The 19,885-nt window shown below is 38.3% G+C and overlaps 1 protein-coding gene across 9 annotated transcripts in view; it reads left to right on the top strand.

Annotated features, from left to right (window-relative positions):
* Positions 1 to 19,885, top strand: part of TENM1 (teneurin transmembrane protein 1) — an 845,211-nt gene that overhangs the window by 771,322 nt on the left and 54,004 nt on the right. For 8 of the 9 annotated variants that reach the window (XM_062607456.1, XM_062607455.1, XM_062607459.1 and 5 more), the window contains 5 exons: positions 1,040 to 1,307; positions 6,778 to 6,921; positions 11,936 to 12,185; positions 13,088 to 13,108; positions 15,241 to 15,473. In XM_062607456.1, coding sequence (XP_062463440.1) covers positions 1,040 to 1,307; positions 6,778 to 6,921; positions 11,936 to 12,185; positions 13,088 to 13,108; positions 15,241 to 15,473 — 916 coding nt within the window. The remainder of the gene's footprint in view (positions 1 to 1,039; positions 1,308 to 6,777; positions 6,922 to 11,935; positions 12,186 to 13,087; positions 13,109 to 15,240; positions 15,474 to 19,885) is intronic. The other variant, XM_062607460.1, reaches the window with a different exon arrangement.

The following is a 19,885-nucleotide window of genomic DNA, read 5'->3' on the forward strand; positions in this document are numbered from 1 at the left end:
GGCTTGTTATTATGGAAATACGCTAAAAACAGTGACATTATGAACCACAGTCTAATTTTCAGAGGCATTTGAGTGACTGCAGTGGCATCCTTCAGAAAGCTGCTCTCTTCTCTTGCCTGCTCTTCCTCACAGAAGAGATCACAAGAGCTAAATCCCTTTTTGTAGCTCCAAGGCCCACATCATTCAAAAGGTCAAGGCCAAGTTTTTCTTTTTCCCTCACAAGCTCGCAGTCTTTGCAGTCCTTCTAGTTGCTGAGGGCTTATCTTCATTGCAGCCAGGAATTGATACTATCCCGTAGCGGGCATATCCAAGCCAGCTCTAATCCATGTGATTCAGACAGCGGCACTGACAGCAGCGCCGTGGGACTGGAATTCTGTTGCACACCCTGGGGACTTACCTGTTAGCTAGATGACTCTAATGCCCAGCCTCTTTCATCTCCACTGCTGTGTGTCCCCAGTTAGCTTGTTAGGTTCTTTATGCTGCGCCTTCATATGCCATGCCTGCTCTTGCTGGAGCTTAGCCTTACTGCAAGCTCTTCTGCACAGAAGGTGGTTTAGCAGGAAGGTTCATTTTCTTTCTTAGTTCTCCCAATTTAGAGTTATTACTTCCAAAGCAGGATAATATCGTCAAGTCATAATACCTAAAGTATTTAGAAAAGGTTTTAAATTGTTTTCTGGTTAAGAATACTTCTTAAGTAAACTGAATAATAAGCCAAGGTAAAGCTGTAGAACTCATGTATGAATGTGTCTACAGAGGCAGCATTTGCAACTCAGTAGATTAGAATAAAGCATTAGAGAAAGAGGCTGTTTATCAAAATAGACAGACCACCATCCAGTAAGTTGACCAAGCAGTTTCCAGAGTTGGACATTTTGTCATATGTCTGGTGACTTTCTTGCTGAAATACACACAGAAGACATCAGTGGTTTAAGTGGTACTGTTTTCACACTGTGATTGTGAAATGTAAAATAAGCACCCCCTGTTATTATTATAATTTTGCTTTTCTCTTGGCTATGGATACAATTATATGTTTTTTCCCAAGGTGGTCCAAGAGGAAATCCCAATTCCTTCAAGTTTTGTGAAGTTGAGTTATCTCAGCAGTCGAACACCAGGGTATAAAACATTGCTGCGCATTATTTTGACACACACAACCATCCCTCCTGGAATGACAAAAGTCCACCTGATAGTTGCCATTGAAGGACGTCTGCTTCAAAAATGGTTTCCTGCTGCAGCCAATTTGGTATACACGTTTGCCTGGAATAAGACAGATATATATGGACAGAAGGTTTCTGGTCTAGCTGAGGCAATGGGTAAGTAGAATCATCTTGATGGAAGCAGAAGGCTCACAAACATTAAGCCATGAAAATAAAGGCTTATACATTTAGTTGGTTCACTTACATTCTTTTAAATCAAATGCCTTCTTAGCTGAAGTGACTTGTATGATTTCCGAAGAACATTTATTTTCTTGTTCTTCCAATGTCATCTTTCTAATTTAATCAATTTGAAAATCCTGTTTTCCCTCAGAGAATGGTTATGTACTGACGGCATTATATTCACCTGTCTTTGTTTTTGAATGTTACTTTGAATATGACCTTTGGTGTGTCATTGTTTCTGTCATTTTTTGGCTGTGACATTTAACATGTCATTTCTGCTTAGGGTTTACAAAATTCTAACTTTTAGGCATCCTTTCTTACTACGTTTCACATCCACAACAGTTAAAACTAATTGATTTGTTGTTTAAAGATGTTTATATGAAAATCATGATGTTTCATAGGCTTTCTTTATCAAGCAGCACAAGCAGCTCTTCTGAGAATTCCTGCAGAAGCACTTGTCTGTGCAAATACATTTTATTTAGCCAACCTTATTTTTCTAATTAATTTTATGATTTGGTTTTAAAAGGCTTTCTTTTTTCTTTTTAATCTAATTTGGGGTTATGTTGCTTAATGGACTAATCTTATAGATACTTTCCCTTAAGATTATTTACCTTACCAACAAAACTTAGTATTGTGAGTAAGCCCTATTCACTTCCCTAGCAGTTTTGGTTTGCCTTTCAAGTCAGAGGAATTATAGCAAGCAGCATTGGCAGGATCAGGCTATAAAACAAGAATAGAAAGGGCTACATGGAGCTATCTACCCTCGTGAGGAATATGTATCATTCTATAAATTGAAAGTGCTGTTCTGAGGGGCAGCCAGAAGGTCTCTCCAGGATCTACAACAGGCAGTGTGCCTGCAGATTTGCCTCTACAAAGCCAAAAGGTGCCATCCAGGCTCTGCAAGCCCTGCAGCTCCTGGAGCATGTACTGCATGACTGCATTACCGTGTGCTCCAAGCCAGGCAGTCTGTGAGGCAGCTGCATGGAGAGGTTGTGAGAGAAAGGTGGATTATAGAACTTTCCTAGTCATTTCTGGTTAGGGAATGGTACAGACATAGCTGCTGGTGTCCACAAAGGATTATGAGACCAAGACATGGAGTATGATTTGCATCACATCATGCACATAGGAATATATCATAAAATACATCAGAGCTTATTTGAGGTCTGTGGTCCACAGTCTACTTCAACAGCTACAACGAAGGGCTGCTTCCAGGAGGGATGTTCCCACATTCCTTATATCTGGGCCACCACTAACATTCATTTGATCATGAAATGAGCCAGATCAGGAACAAATTCAGCTGAAAACTGAAGCAACCAGATAATAAGTGATAAATTTTCAGCTTCATTAGTTTCCTGATCTTCTATAGATGCTAGTACAGAAGCACAGGTTTTCTTCTTGCAGCCATAGCTCACACATCACATTGGCCTAAAGTGATCAAAACTCCACCCTTAAAGCAAGGTCTCCTGAATTACTGCATCCTCTATCTTATCTGGAGCTGATCTATCACATCTGCAGAAGGGTGGACGACTTTTCAGTTGTCCTTCAGGGCAGGAGTACTCTTTTCAGCCTGTCTGGCTTATGAAACTCCCTTGTTAGGCAACAGTTCTAGCCCTTGCCCCTTGCAGATACAGATGCCTGCTAGTGTTCTGCAGTGAAAGAAGGTCTCAGATGGGCTGCTGGGTTCACTTACACATACTTGTGTAAATCCAGAAATGAAACAAAGTCCCAGCGTGCCTTTTGGCACTGCCCTGGGTGATCAGGCAGGACCAGATGGGTCATGGGTGCCATTTGGGCCTTTCCTCAGCATTCGGGGTCTGTCACTGCATAGTATCACTAATATGTTTGAGAGGGAACAGTTGTGTCTGCCTGCTCCCTCTACACCATTTAATAGTCTTCTGATGATCATGAAGTCCAGTAAATACCTGGATTTTTAAAACAATTAAAATCAAATACATAACATCTTAGAAAATGATACTGTGGTTAGATTCCCAAACTGCACAAGCATAATATGTTGTCCTGGGTTCAGCTTAAACCACGACATATGTTTAAATATGAATAAAGCTTACACAGTGGTGCTGCATAACAACTTTAACATTATTTAATGGCTGCTTAATTTTTTTTCTTTTCCTTAAATTTAGGTTAATTATGCTTCTTCCAAAATGGAAGCAAAAATCTTTATATTTTAAGTGCATTGTTAGCATGCTTTGTTAGGTTCCAATAAAGCATTATTTCATTTGACACACTGTAGCGCTGAGGGACCTTTAGCTACATCCATTATATGAATTTTTGTCAAAATAATTTCCTCTGTCACTATATTACCAATATTTAATAATGCATTCTGTTCACTTTTCATTTTCATTAAATTGCAGCAGGTTGAAGTCCTGGAATTCAGGAACATAACCATCTGCTTTTGGTTTTATAAATTCTATAAACATCTTTATTTTAATTCAGGGTTATTGACAGCAGCGATCACACAACCAGTTACAGAAAAGACTTTCTGAGCATATTTCCACACACAAGCAGTTGTGTTTAGATTTGTTGAAGATACATTTGCTGGTGTGCATCCAGTCCCCAAGTCCGTAACAGGAGGCCATTTTCTCAGTTTAACAACTGAGATGATTAAATAATGGTTTTTGTTCTGGATAAAAAAACATCATGTGGATGTTGACACACAAAACCTTGGTGGTAGAGTCTGTGTCACCTTGTGAGTTAATATTGGAAAAGGAAGGATTTCAGGAGAAACCTCAATAAATGCTCTTGCATAACTCCGTACATTCTCAATCATACTCCTGCAAGCCCTTGCATCCCACACAGCAGCAAGATGTGGTGGGCAAGGTCTAACCCTCTGGTGTGAATATAAATCAGCACTCAAGCAGTCTTAGGTCTTCTCTGTTTATTGCTCTACTTGTTACTTTGGCTGAGTTATTCATTGTTCAAAGAATTAAGATGCTGATAAGCAGAAATATTTCAGGAGAGGTTCAAGTAGAGGTACTGGCATGTTTAACTGTCTTTTATTTAATATTTTGGCAGCAGCCCCTAAACTGTGACATGCTGGCACTACTAATGACTTATTGTTCATTCTTCTAAATAATAGATTTTTGATACAGATGATTTCAGTAAATCTTCTGAAATCCATTTGCACACTGCAGAAAATGGTACTGCTGGTTGTTAGTGTCCAAAAAACATAGTCAATACAGTTCTCCTTCATGCAGTAAAATCTTGGCTACCTCAGAAAAGGGCTATAAATTAATTTGAACAGAAAGCAGCAAGAAGATGGTCATTTCACTTACAAAATTATAACATTTTGCAAAACCTGCATGTAACAAAGCACACACTTATTTTTCAAGTTGCAGTGCAGTAACTTGGTTGACTTTAGAGTTGTGCTTTGCCTTGGTGACTTTGCATGCAAAATGATTGATAGAAAATTTTCATGGTAATGGTACATCAGTACCTGAAATTCATGGTTCAGGAGGCCCTGCTTTCAGGTAACACAGATATTCCTTTTTGGAGCATAGACTTCATATGTGTAAGTATATGTAAAAACATGGTTGTAAACACACAAAGTGAGTGATGAGCAGGGACAAAAAAGCAGCTATGAACAATAACTGTGAGAGCAGGGAAAGTGAACTTCTAAGAAAGGGGATGATAACCTCTAGAGGGTGTTTGGCAGCTCAGAAACATCAGCTGTAGGCAGGGAATAGCAGACACTTTACAGTGTTAGCTACAGCGCTGGTTAATATGTCACTGTGGATCCTTTGGCACACATTCTCAGATGATGTATATTGTTATACCTCCTCGACCCAGATAACAGTGTGGTACCTTAGAGCAGCTGATGAACTGTCCTATGGGTCTGCAATGGTTCACTGAGCAAGGCTGAGGGATTTTGCAGTTATGGGTCTTTACTCTTTTCAAGTATACACGTCTGACCCTGGATTGGATGTGTTAAGTGCATGAATGGAGTAAAGATGCTAACATGTAGGTGGCAAGTGTGAGATTGCTTCATGGGAAAAATCTGACCTTTATCTTCTGTGTGCATTAACACCTAGAAAATAGCATGTTCAGTTACTGAACCTTGATGGCTCATCCCAGCAGAGGATGTGGCTGTTCTGGAAGAAGCTCCGTGCCCCCAGTTGGGCGTTATAACCAGGGAGCTACCCAGAAACATTGCCAATGTTAGTCATAAGAGCTGCAGTAACAGGATTGGACAGGGTGGCTGCTGGACCCTGAGACTGAAACCTCTAACGTTTGAAACATGCAGTATTTACAGTACATAAGGAGATTTGAACTTTACAAGTCAGAGTTTAGCTGCTGCAGAAACAGGATCTTTCTGCTAAAATGATGAAGCAGCTCACAATGAAGTTGCTATAAGGAGCAGCTTTCAGTTTGCCTTCAACATTTGTCTTACAAACACAAATGCTCCCTGCTACAGCCGGTCAAAATATTTTCATTGCATGCAGTAATGGTGTTTAGATGGTATTAAAACTATTTATGGTTCAAATAAAGTGTACCTAAAGCTACAACACAGAAGTGAGAAGAAAATTTTGAAAATATCAGAAAACTGTGGGTTTATAAATATTTTTATATTGTATCTTAAAATATTTTTGAAGACTTTTTTATTTTCAAAAGGCTGAACTATCAACATTTCCTAGATAAAATTTTGGGATGTTGTGTCAAAATAACATTCTTCCTTTATGAATGAGTTGCACTGGAATCTGAAAGGGTTAACTGGAGGAGATAAGGACACTTAATAAATAAATAAATAAATTGGTGTATTAGAGATATCAGGATTGAATTTTGAAGAGTTTTATTGCTAGGTTCCTTTTGTACTGAAGTACTAAAGGGAAGGGGCTTTTTTGGTCAGTTTGAGCACCCCCCAAAAAACACTATCCTTGGGGAGATTCAAGATTTTCAGCACGTATTTTGGCCAGCTGGAGGGGGGAGCCATGTGATGTGCAAGCCTGTTAAGATAAATGTTTCATTCTAGGAATTTTCAGCTTGGCACTCCCTTTCTGCCTAGCTACAGTTTTTGCAATTAGCAAACAAATTGAAGACAGTTTGTCCTAACATGGATTTTTTTTTTCTGTTTAAGCTGTTATTCAGGTAATTAGCAGAAATGCAATAAACAAAGTGAGGAGTCACTGGAGGAGATTTATACTGTTAAGAAATCCATAACTGATACACCAGACAATTTTCTGCTTTGAAACACTTAGGAACTGTAGCTGTAATAACATACTCATCTCATAAAACCCTTTTTTAAAAATAACACCATTCAACAATAGTAATCAGGGAGAGGAAAATTTATGGCATCATTGCTTGACAGATGACTGTTAAAACCTGGAATGAAAAATTACCTAGTAGTTCACAGAGGAGAAGGTAGACTGATAGATCCTTAATTATTTGTTTGCAGTGTCGGTGGGATATGAATATGAAACATGTCCTGATTTTATTCTGTGGGAGAAGAGAACAGTAATCCTTCAAGGCTTTGAAATGGATGCTTCAAATCTGGGAGGCTGGTCTATAAACAAACACCATGTATTAAATCCACAAAGTGGTAAGTCCTTCCTTTATTAACTGACCACGCAGAAGAAGAATACAAATTTTAAAGGAATTAATTGTTCTGATTTTAAGCATTACACTTCCTAATGTGTAATCCTCTTTGAATGTGCACCCTCATTTATTGAGAGCTGAACAGTAAATGCCATCCAAAAGGATATTTTTAATGTTCTGGCTCCCAGGTATTAAACATTAATATCACTATCTCTCGCGATCGCTAATACATTGAGGTCATTTGAATGGAAAAAGGGCATACTAATTTTGGTTCCTTCTCACACTGTTGTGTAGAAGTACCACATTGTAGGTCAGATTATAGTGTGTTATATACTCAGTGAAGTGTCTACATCACTAATTCATCCTGTGATTAGCATGAGTTAGTAGCAGCACAGCGCTAGGGAGCCAAACCATGTGTGAAAACAGGCTGGCTGACAGAGGTAGCACTTGGGAAACCACGCTGCAGTCTGGTATGCAGAGGCTTTTGTGGCTGCCCACTCTGTGGAGAAGCACAGAAAGTTATTCTTCAAGACAAGCAATTCAGTACCTTTTGAAGCATTAGGAAAAAAAAACCTAAATGCTTTTGGTGTCATAACATCAACCCTGCATAGAGATATTTCAAGCATAGAGACTTGAATCTGTTTCCTTATTGCTTTTATTCCTGGGTTTTTTTCTTTCCCTCTCTTAACATCTATAATCAGGAACTAGAGGGATTGAATTATTAAAAACAATACTGGCAAATAAATTATGGTAACTAGAAAACTATTTTTGTCAATAAGCAAATATCTCATTATCTGGGGGAAGAGAATCTTGGGGTCAGATTTCAGCACTTGTAAATCAGCAGAGTATTGGATTCAGTCAAGTTCTCTCAATTTGCTCCAGCTGAGAGTCGGTCCACTAAAATCCATTTCCATCTGCAAACTTCTGTTAATGAAGATTCATGCACAGATGCATGGCTGTCAGGTTTTTACAAGTTCTGCAGTTGAATGTGCAGCTACAGTATAAATATTCCAAATACAAAAGGTCAGATTTAGTTTGTAAATTATCTGGATTTCTGTTTTGATTTAAAATAGTTTGACATTTTAAACAGCGGTTGTTTCATACCCTGTCTTATTGGTTTGTATAGATTGTCTCTTTTAAATGCCAGCTATTGACATTTAACACAAAGAGAAATCTGACCTCAGTCAGCTCAGCCCCCAACTGTGAACCCCATAGTCGACTCCTTAGTGCCAATTTACCACTTGCATAGTTTAATTTCAAGACTAAATTGCTGGCAGTAGCTCCAGTTTATATGACTGTCTGCTAACTGCAGCAGTTACTACTATAATTCACCCCATAGGCACTAACATGTTCTGAGATTTTGTAAAGTATACAATTATAATCTGAGCAGGACTAAATCATTTCTTTCCTGAGCACAGGGTATATGGTGACAAATTGCTTCCTAGCCCTGTCTCAGCTGTGAGGCTGATAATGCCAGAGAGCACTGAGCTGCCAGCCACTCACCACCTCCTCCAAATCCTTCCAGGCTGCAGACGCTACCCCAGCCCAATATGAGGATGGGGAGAATGCAGTTTCATATATCTGCTCTTCTTCCTCATATGTCTCTGCTGTACTGGGGCATGATCAAAGCTGAAGCCGGGGGGAAGCTGCTAAACAAACATCTTTATCCATTACTCAAAGAGGCACAGTCTGGGCAGGGAGGGCATAACCACATCTGACTTGAAATCAGTGGGTCTCTTCTGTTTACAGTTTGCATGTGAAAGCATCTCTGGTGAGGATGACACAGCCCAGCCAGAGCTCAGTGATGTCTCTGATGTTCCTCGTGATTATAATAGTCTTTCAGTATGCATGCCTGGCTCATATATAGGAACTAGAAAAGCAGTTAGGAGTAGAAAAACAATGACTGTACCATAGGTAGCACACACCTAACAGAGCAGCCTCTAGGCTTGTATTAAAGCAACAAAACCAAATAATGAGCTGTGCTAACAAAAGGATAAAAATGAGTGTGCTTCAGGTCTTATCTAGAAACCTGTGCACTGCTATTCTATTTCAGATATATAAAATGAACTTTAAATAAGGACTACAGTATGATTCAAGCTTAGAATTATACATTTCATACTTATCTCCGTGCCTCCATGAGTGAAATGAAATGCACAAGTAGCCTTCTCGAGTATGAATATATTGAGATTTTTCCCTTTTAATTAAAGCATCCCTCTGTATATATGAAGAACTGCTCTTTTTAGAAGTGTGAAACTTGCATCTGGTTTTGAAACACTGTCACTGGATTAACTATAGAAATAGAATTGGAGTATAACATAAATGTCTATCTAAAATTCTCTGTTGCAAATTATGATTTTGTTTTCAAACTAAAACTAGAAGCACTTGGGTTGGTTAGTTAACTAGTCTAAAAAGTTTATATTTCCAGGGAGACCTTAGAGTGCCTTCTAGTACCTAAACAGGCCTTCAATAAAGCTGAAGAGGGACTTCTACAAAGATATGTTGCAATACGACAAGGGGGAATGGCTTTAAACTAAAAGAGGGTAGATTTAGATTAGGAAGTTCTTCCCTGTGAGGGTGGTGAGGCCCTGGCACAGGGTGCCCAGAGAAGCTGTGGCTGGGCTGCCCATCCGTGGCAGTGTTCAAGGCCAGGTTGGATGGGGCTTGAAGCAACCTGGTCTAGTGGAAGGTGTCTCTGCCCGCCTCTGCAGGGGGTTGGAATCGGTTGATGCTTTCGGTCCCTTCTAACCCAAACCCTTCTAGGATTCTATGATACCTAACTTCAGCCATTAAGCCTTGTCTTCCAGCCAGTCTGCTGCTGTACACATTTGTACTCAGAGACAGGGTGGCTATGCTTGCCTCCCTCAGCAGAAAGGCTGTTCATTTTAAAAATGGAACAAAATGAACCAAGTACAACAGAAAAGTTGTAACAATAGCTGCAGTTCTACAGAATTGCCCTTCATGGCCCAGTCTAAGCTGTGGAGGTACAAGTACTGGCATGCAGAAACCATAGCAAGTAAAAACTGTGTTCTATTTCCAGATGTAAGTAAAAATGAAAGAAAGAAATTAAAAAAAGCTGTCCAGTTCCAGCAGCACAGACATAAAATAACATCTATTGTTCCAATGCGGCTGTCACTGGAAACTCAAACTTTTTAAATGTGTATGGTTTTGCATCAGTAGGACTGTTAAGTTAACAAAGAAATGCATTCTCTCCTCTTTTCCCACATTTTTTCCCCTCCAGTTCAGAGGTGTGATCCCTTCTAATTTGTGACACAATTAGAGTTCAGTGTTTCCTAACAAACACAAAGGTTTCGGTCAGTTTGGAAGATCTTCAGGGCATTTCTCATAATCAGGAAGAGAACACATACCATAAATACTAGTTCCCGTATAGAGTCCTTTTAAAGGCACCTATATCTCATGAATACAAATGAATGTGCTATTAACCGATTTTTCAGAGTATTCTTTGAATTAGTTTTTTCTTCTGATGGGCAAGTGTATTGATTCCATTTTTATTTATCTGGGGGAAGAAGGAGCAGTTTTACAGGGACTTTATGCTTAAAGGTAATTTCAGCCCCAGTGCAACACAGCATTAACTAAAATTAAAGCAGTAGTTCAAAAGCCTGAAATTAAGCACATACTTACATTTATTGACAGCAAAACATATACTCCAGAGCCCTAATTATTTACTGGCATTTCTATGAGGCAGTTGGAAGATTACCTTTGCATTGATAATTTCAGACAAAGGGCAGCATCTTCATATAGTAGTATTTTTATCCGGCATGTAAGGGAAGATGCAACCATTAATTTTACTGATGTATTTTCACGATGCTTTTTTCAAGCCAGTGTTCAAACAAATATATGTAATCTGTCCTCTATTGTTCAGAGATATTTTAAAAATGCAATCCCTTTCAAAGTAGCTGTAGCACACTCAGTAATTTCCAAGGAGAATCTGAGCTTCAGACTTACTTGAAAGCCACAAATAGTTTGACAAAAGTTGGTAATAGTACATAAATGCATTTGCTCTACTTTGGGAAAACTCAGATGTGTCTCAACATATGCTTCCTGCAGCATCTAGAATATGCTCATTTTACAGCGTAAGAGTCCTCCAGAAAGTACTTTGCTTTGTGCTTATTCCTTTAATTGTGCCACTTTTCTGATGAAGTATTGTGCTTACAAAAAGAAATAAGAGATTTTGGACTGTGAGCTAGCATAATATCAATCTTCCATTCAGAAATAGCCAACTCATAACATGTCATTTTAAAGGTACTTCTTAGCTATGCTACCACAGTGTTATTTAAAATAAACACTACAGGTATCAGCTTGAAAAAAAATACATCTATGTACTGGTTCTGGTATCACCAATCTAGTAACTGGTTGGACTTTCAACAGTGTATGCTGTGGAGAAGTGCTGAAATACTGACACACAGGAAAGTTGTTTTAAACTTTATGGCAGAACATAATATATTCTTGCTGGTAAGACATTCACTTGTGCCTTGACTCTTAAGTTGGCTTTGCTGCACTTGGCACCTTTTTATATGAAGGACTCGCATTTAAATTTGAATATTGATTTTGTACTGCCACTCAGTGCTCTTCTGTGAAAAATGCACAGTAGTGCTGCTATTAATCTCCCTTAATTAAATATTCAAACTGTCCAAGAAATTCCTCTGCTACCTAATAAAAATTTATGAATAAAATGAATATTAAAGTAGTAATCCCCAAGAAATCAGATAGCACTGCAATTAACAGTCAATTTGTAAGAGCATTAACCAACCATGAAGTCTCCTCATGATGTTGGCTTTTAAAATAGCCATGAACCACAAATCAACAGAGTGGTGATGGTGAAGCCTGGGACTGAACACAACTGGAAGAGATCTGTGGAAACCTGTGATAGTCTTTAAAAAATACGATGTCTGCTACTGTTTTGGTAATCTGGTCTTCTAGACTATTGCATAATCCAAAAATGCAGAATAATTTAAATGCTATATATTTGCTTTTTTTGGTCTGTTTTCTCCTCACTTTAGGAATAGTACACAAAGGAAATGGTGAAAACATGTTCATTTCCCAGCAGCCACCAGTCATCTCAACTGTGATGGGCAACGGACACCAAAGAAGCGTCTCTTGTTCCAACTGCAACGGTCTTGCTCTCAACAGCAAACTCTTTGCCCCAGTTGCTCTTGCTTCTGGGCCTGATGGTAGCGTGTATATTGGTGACTTCAATTTTGTCAGACGGATCTTTCCCTCTGGAAACTCGATTGGCATATTAGAATTAAGGTAAAAAAATAATAGGCTTTCTCTGACTGGTGCTCATAATCCTGGCTGAACGCCTATGAAAATTACAATGAGGTCTTTTTTCTCTCGGGACTTCAAGAGGCAGCCACATTTGGTTGCATTGTGAGCAAATGTCTCACCAACTTTCAGACAGACTCATTGGAAAACTTATGCTTACTCTGAAGTCATCAGTTAAGAAGGCCAGCTTAGTGGCCTTTAGAACAGATTTTGCATAGTGAACTTCCACAAAGTACAGAATGAATAGAGCTGATTTTTCTTACTGTGAGATTTTTCATGCTTTTTCTCCAAAAGTTAAAATATTCCATGAAGACTATTTTTTGAAGAAAACCCCATAATTCAGTAGCAAATATGCAGAGTATCGTGTCAAGGCACAGAATTGTGGCTGAAGATAGACTTACCCTCTTTAAAATGAATACAATTAAATAGTTCCCCATCTGTAAGAAAGGATGTAACTGGGTTTAAGCAGACAAGAGCAAACCTGGCACTGCAGTCTCACGGGTCACAGGCTGGGTCTGTGCCACCATTAACGTCTCCCCTGTAATTACAGCTCCAGCTTCTATTCCTTTTCAGGGCCAGAAGGGAAGGCAGGAAAATATCTGGACACTGATACTCTAAATTTCTCTTACTTAACAGCCATGAATCTCTGTCTAACTAACCCTGCTGGTGATGGTGCGTGTGCTGATTGTTCAGAAATAACTTGACAATGCACAGGCAGTGGAAAGGAAGCAGTTTGAGAGAAAGAAATAATACAGGATAAACAATGTTTTGTTATTGGGATAAAGCTCTGGGAGCAGTCAGGCAAAAAATGCAGTTCTCTTGGTGACTAACATTTCTCATATTTTTCTTTCTTTTTCTTCTAACCCTGAACTGATCTGTCTTGCTAGGAATAGAGACACAAGACACAGGTAAGAAAGACACAGGAACAGTAATATGTGAGCTATGCATGAGGAAACAGTCTTATAGAAGTCCTTTTAGAAATCTGGATATAGAGGACTCTGAATTTAATAAATACAAATGTTAATCACATTCACCTTTATTTATACTAAAGTAGGCTTGATTTGTTCCCTTTGAAGGAATGAAGCCTCCCTCTGAAAAAAATCAGCTTGCTGATCACCACAACTTTTAGTCTCCAAAAATGTAGGGGAAAGGTTTCTTTTTACCAGGACAAATAAAATACTGTGTAAAAGGAGATAGAGTTTGGAGACCAGAAAAGAGAGAAGGCCACTGAACTTATTTTTGACTTCAAAAACAAACTTAGCACATTTGTTTTTCTTGTCATCAAGATTTTAATAAGAAATAGCAAACATATTTAATAACTGATTAAAACAGGAACTAGGCTTTAAGGTTACAGGAAAAAAAAATCCTACAGGATAGAAATAACTTGTAGAAAGATTCATTGTAGATCCTAGTCTACTTGATAAAGCTTTTAAATAGGCTAATTTAAATAAACTCAGATATAGATTGGTTTGCAAACTTCTGCATATATAGCAAGTTTTTCCCATTTTTCCCCAATACTCTTGAAATGTAAATATTGTCCTATGCAAGGCTTTAAGCATAAACATCGTGAGTTTTCTAACAGCTGGTCTGTTAAATGTAACAAGAAGGATGACAGAAAATGTATCCACAAGGAGATTATATAATGAACCATGGTTCTTTTCAGGTTTTACGTGATAAAGAATGTTTATTTAACAGCTTAAATTTTCCTTTCAACTTTTTCCACTGAAGTATTTAATTAAAGTTGTCTTTTGTCTGCCTGGTCTCTTCTGAGCTCACTCCAGAGCACGATTCTTAATGTTTCCAACAAAATGTTATAATGGTGGTGATACATAATTTGGCATTAGTTGCTTTTACCTCATCCTTTTACCCATTTTTCATCATACCACCGTCCTCTCGTTCATGATGTTTCCTTGGACTGGGTTTCACATCTGTTCCCCAGCTGTGGGAAAATCACCAGCTGTTATCAAATTCACCACAAATAGAGCCCAGTAACTTGTTTCCTAAATTTGTGGCAGCAATCTTAAGTGTTACTTAATTAACAAATGTTAATAAAAATGTCTCTTAAAAAAAGTAGGAATTTGACAATCTTCCGGATCTGCAGAGCAGATGGGAAGTCCCACAAAGAGTTCAGGGGGTGTGGGCAGGTCAGTGTCTAGCCCAGCCAACTGTGATATAAAGTCTCTACACCTATCTGGAATTTATTTTGTGTTGTAATGAGGACCACACGGCAGTCTCACCAGGCTCAGGACACTGTGGTGTGCCGTGTGCTTAGACAGTTTCCTCCAACTGGAAGTTAGCTTAGCACTGAAAAAGAAACAAAAAGTCTCACTGGTTAATAAGATGCAGCCCAGTTCTCTGATTAGAATTTATGATCCTCACCATTTAATTAACATATGTAAATATTTTTTGAATAACATTTTATAATCTCAATAAGGCACTTCAGTGCATGAATTATGGTGCATTAATTCATGCCTAGTTGCGCTGACAGTAGTTGGCCTTCTGCCTTGCTCCTGACAATACAGTCGGCATGAATTAAGGCGCCATATTTCACACCTTCATATTTCCTAACATGTAGAAACAGATAAAAATAACCAATAGTGGGTATTTGTGCCGATGCAGACGATCTGAGATTCACTTTCCTGCAACTTGTAGATTGGTTTTCAGTGCCAATAGTACTAGGACTTGTCAGGTATAGAAAAATGACTTTGCTTTTGATAGTAATAATTAGAACTAGGCTAAAGTCACTTCAGTTAGCTTTACACTGGGTGGCTTGGGACTGATGGACAGACCAACTCCACCAATACCACTCTCTGCGTAAGCTTACTAATATCTGGCTGGCTGGTCAGGCTGTGCAGCCGCTAGCAGCTCCTTCTTAGCAGTTGTGCTTGCATGAGCTACATTAAAACTGGTCTCCCTTAAACCAGTGTCATCTCCAAATCATTGAACAGATGTCTTCAGATAAGTAGAATATAATACTTATCCTGCAACAAACAAAGATTAAGAAGAAAAACAATTTAACTTTGATGCTCTTCTATTTTAGTACAAGCCCTGCACATAAATACTACTTGGCTGTTGATCCAGTCTCAGAATCCCTTTACCTGTCAGATACCAACACCAGAAAAGTCTACAAAGCAAAATCTCTTGTTGAAACAAAGGATCTGCCCAAAAACGCAGATGTGGTGGCAGGAACAGGTGATCAGTGCCTTCCATTTGACCAGAGCCACTGTGGAGATGGCGGAAAGGCATCCGAGGCCTCTCTCAACAGTCCAAGAGGTAAGAAAAGAGTATACCTGAAGTACTTGGTGTTGGTCATCTGTCATTTCCCTCTGTTACTTAGAAATTCAGATGCAACTGCATGTACAAAAATGAGTCTTAGTTGATGATTTAGGCAGCTATAAGTAAGCCAAATCATTTCATAAATCTCATTCACATTTTAATACCAGTGCTTTATGAGGGAGTAGCATGAGCAGTAGGCTCCATCCTCTGAAATACTCTTTTCTTCTGTGTCAACACAAGGAAAAACTCCTCTTTTATTACCTTTGGATTGTGAGGTAGCAGCATTTAATTAAATTTTTAAGCAGATAATATGATTGCAAATTCCATTTTTTAGATTTTATGCTTTCAGGTGATTCCTGTAATGTTAATGGCACTAATACACATTAAATCAGGTCTGTTCAAATCAGACAGCCAGCAAAATCAAGTTTATTTGGAGCTCTAGTTAGTCCTTCTTTATTAAATGCACTTCGCAAAATATGAGCATCTCACCTACTGCATCCAAAATTAATATTTTGATGCAGCCTTCCTGCCAGAGTACATTCCATATTGTCACAGGCAAAATGCGTGTGAAGCCCTGAATCCACACCAATGCCACAATTAATCCCTTGCAGCGTGCGTTAGAACTGTGATAAAGTCTCTGGATTTGGTGCTCTAAAGCAGCTGATCATCCTCATCTCCCACCAAAATCCTTGCAACAAAGGGTACTCAACACCTCCCATGGCAGAGCCCTGAATGATGTTTAACATGCTTCCCCTGTAGTACACCACTTCCTCCTAATGACTAGTTTTAAGGAAGGCTTTTGATTATTTTTCATGAGCTAATAAAGGATGGCTGTATATCAGTAGGAAATCTGAATGTATATCCAGGCAGAAACATCTCTAAAACGAGCAAATAATCCCGGTTTAAGGCTTAGCAAGAGACACGTTGTAATTAGAGTGACTTTAACATGTCTTTAATGATAGAAGGTAAGTGTGAGGTCGGTACAAATAAATGTTAATCTTCAGGCAGCTAATTAATGTAATGAATCAATTCTAAAAATAGAGGAAAACAAAAGGTTTCAGATCCTTTAGCAGGGAAATGATCACTGTTTTATTGCTGATTACAATTGCTTATATCTAACTATAATACAATTACTTGTTCCATCTTATTTTCTTATTGAGGAGGTATGTTGGTGAAAATTTATAATATAGTACTTACTTTAAAAATACCCATTCATGGCCAGCTTCCTGAACAGAAGGTTCTAGTCAAATTAAGAGGAATAAAAGTACAGTTCATGAGTGCTGGGGTAGCCAGCTAATATTAAAAACTGTTAGCAGACAATGGCTCATATATCAGCAAATTCAGGTAATGGCTCCCAGCTGCTTTTGATGTATGCATCAACTCTACATTACATCAGTTTGAAATTGTCAGATTTGTTATGGTTTGGATTTTAATCCCAAGGAACTATGAATTGCCACACGCCCTCTTCGTACAGCAAATCAAAGCACTGACCTGTAATCACCAACAGTCAGAACAATTGGCTGTGTATTATCCTAACAGCCTTGAAAGTACCTGCCCTTGTTTACTCTAAACTGTAAGGGGTTGAATAACCTTGGAAAGTAGTAGGAAGTACTTCCCTGGTACCCATAAATCTACTATTAGGAGAGCTAGAAGTCTCACATACTTAAATACTGGTTGAGAGATTCTTTTGGATCACTTATTTTGCTTGTTCTTGGAATAATTGTCAAGTCGGATGTCATCACATTTCTACTGGAATGACATTCAATGCAGGATACAGATATTTTTCCTTGGAGGCAAGAAACACTGACAAAAAATTTGGTGAGTCCAGAGACTCATCAACATCTTATCCATGTTTAAAAACTAATAGAACACAAAGCAACAGTGTTATGTAGTATATGACCTCAAGTAAATTAATTGCTTCAATTTCTCACCTCTGACATTTTTACAATGCAAAAATAGGTACATGATAATGCATTTAAAGGCAGAGTAATTGCCAAGATGTTATTAGATATAAACAGTTGCATTACTCAATGACCAGACAAGATTAGCATTTATTTTTTAAACAGATACAGAAAAATCTTTAGCTCCCCCCCATTTGCCTTATTGTTATTCTGAATATTCCTTTTTTTCTTCTTACAAATGAAAATTAAATCTAAGAACTCCATTCAGCAGCCATCTCACTTTGGTCAGTTACAGCTCAAAAGCTGTCATCTCATTTTTGCTACCAGCTGCCTGTGACTCCAAATAAGGTCTTATCTCTATGACTCAGTTTGTCCATTTGCAGGATTGGTAAGTATTACATAGTGGGTATTTCTTGTGAAACTTAATTGTGGTGTTTAGCATCCTTAAAAGTATGTTAATAAGGTGAAATTCAAATACTCTTACTCACTTTTCTAAATGCTGTTTTAACTTTTTTGAACTCAAAACAATTTTTCTACTTCAGGGGGCACACAGGTAGGTTTCGGGAAAGTCCTGGATTGTTATTTAGGGATTTACGTCTTTCATCAACTTTTATTTCTCATTATCTTTGTCAAGACTGCTTTCGCCTAGTGGCGGGGAATTAAAAGCCACAAAGGAAAACATCATGAAGTCACACTAATCAATTATGATTTGATCCATTTTCCACAACTTCTGTTTTGCAAGTAGCAATCACATATAGCTTTGTTCAGTCTGTTCCCACTTCTCTGTGAAGGACTAGAGATGGGGCTTAGTGAACATTAATCTTGCACTATTGTATGTTGAGCTGACTTTGAAAGATGCTTTTAAACATGCATGGGTGATGTAGTTGAAATTTGAACTTCAATATATTTTTTACTGCAACTTTAATTCTGTAGAGATCTCAGACTAATGAGTCATGTAATAGATGACCAAGTACTTAAACAGAATGTGGAATGATACAAGGTGGGGACATAAAATAAGATCTGTGACAAGCTGAACACATTTATTACACAAGATGATATTGAAAATGAAGAAGTAACTTCACAAGGTATTAATCATTGACTGAATTCCAATCACTTGAACTTTAAAAAGTAACAGATTTTCATTTGGGGGTGGGGAATTCTGTTTGGTGGGTTTGGGGATATATTGATTAAAAGCATTTATGGCACATCTAGTCACCAACACTATCATTTAAACTATCTGGATTCGTATTTATAACACACTAAGGGACAGTGTCCTGATTTTAACTACTCATTGAGTATTTGATCAGTAAGAAGCGCTAAAATTGATAGACATAGCTGGGAGGAGTTCCAATTAGCACTGCAAGGCCAATGCTTTAAAGGCATTAAACACTTCTGAAATCAGTCAGACATGTAAATAGATTTGGCTTCCCAGACTTAATTGACAGAGGCAGTGAGAGGCTGGTACAGTCAAGTTACCACATTTTCCCTAAGCAGGAGGTTCTCCCAGTCAGTACAATAGGAAAAGTGGTTTAGATCAGGATCCGATTTCAATTAGCTTGTATTTGTGACCAACTCAGAGTATTCACTCAGGACAGCTGTGGTGGAAGTGCAAACTAAGTAACTTTTGTGAAAACAATAGGTCACTCCGATGATCAAACCCTCAGCATCAGAACTGATTTACATTTGGGAAGCCCAGCACTAAATCCAAGGATTTAAGCATCTGAGATCCTGCAGTGTCTGCTTTCTGATTCCTGGGTCCAGACTGGACTCTAGAAGTAGAAGGTAGATGTGCACACTGTCTGTGAAGGCTGTTTGTACAGTCTAAGCCTCAAGAAGTTAAAAGCTGCACACTGAGTAAAAAGCATTTGAATGCTGTGCAGTGACCTCAAAGTAAGCACTAGGGAAATGTAGAAGGTCTGAATCCCATGCATAAAATACCTTATACACAGCTGCAGGGAGGAACCTTTTTCACTGAGACCTATGGCCACGAACTACCAATACAAATGAAAGCTTAAATTAAAAATGAGTTCTGCAGTGTCATTTTATTCATTTTGCTTGAAATTACTAAGGAAATACCACTAAAAAAAAATCATGGTTTTGAAAATATGTGTGCCTCAGTAGTTTACATGTGAAATAATCAGTCTTGTTACTCACCAGCTGCATCAATACTTTCTAAAGTAAGGAAAGCTGTAAGAACAACTGCTCAGATTAAACCTTTACGTTTGTCAAATGATAGTAGTCTGTTCAGGGCATGCTCCTGCTCAGCTAAAAGATTCCTGTTACCTTCAGTAAGATGTCCACCAAATTCCTAATACAGCTTCTTGTGAAAACAGGACCCGCTTGGAAATCATTTATTCAGCAATCTTTGCTATTCTGTAAATTACTAAGATCTTTTCAACCATTCCATACCATTCGAAAAGGAAAGCAGAATGGGGTGAGATGTTTCATTAGCAATATATAAAGAAGTAGAGAAGCCAGGGTGATTGCAGCATTGAATTGCTGTCATGT

The sequence above is a fragment of the Pezoporus occidentalis genome, unplaced genomic scaffold (genome assembly GCF_034315485.1).
Source record: "Pezoporus occidentalis ecotype Australia unplaced genomic scaffold, CSIRO_AGI_Poc_V1 ctg123, whole genome shotgun sequence".
Classification (NCBI taxonomy): Eukaryota; Metazoa; Chordata; class Aves; order Psittaciformes; family Psittacidae; genus Pezoporus; species Pezoporus occidentalis.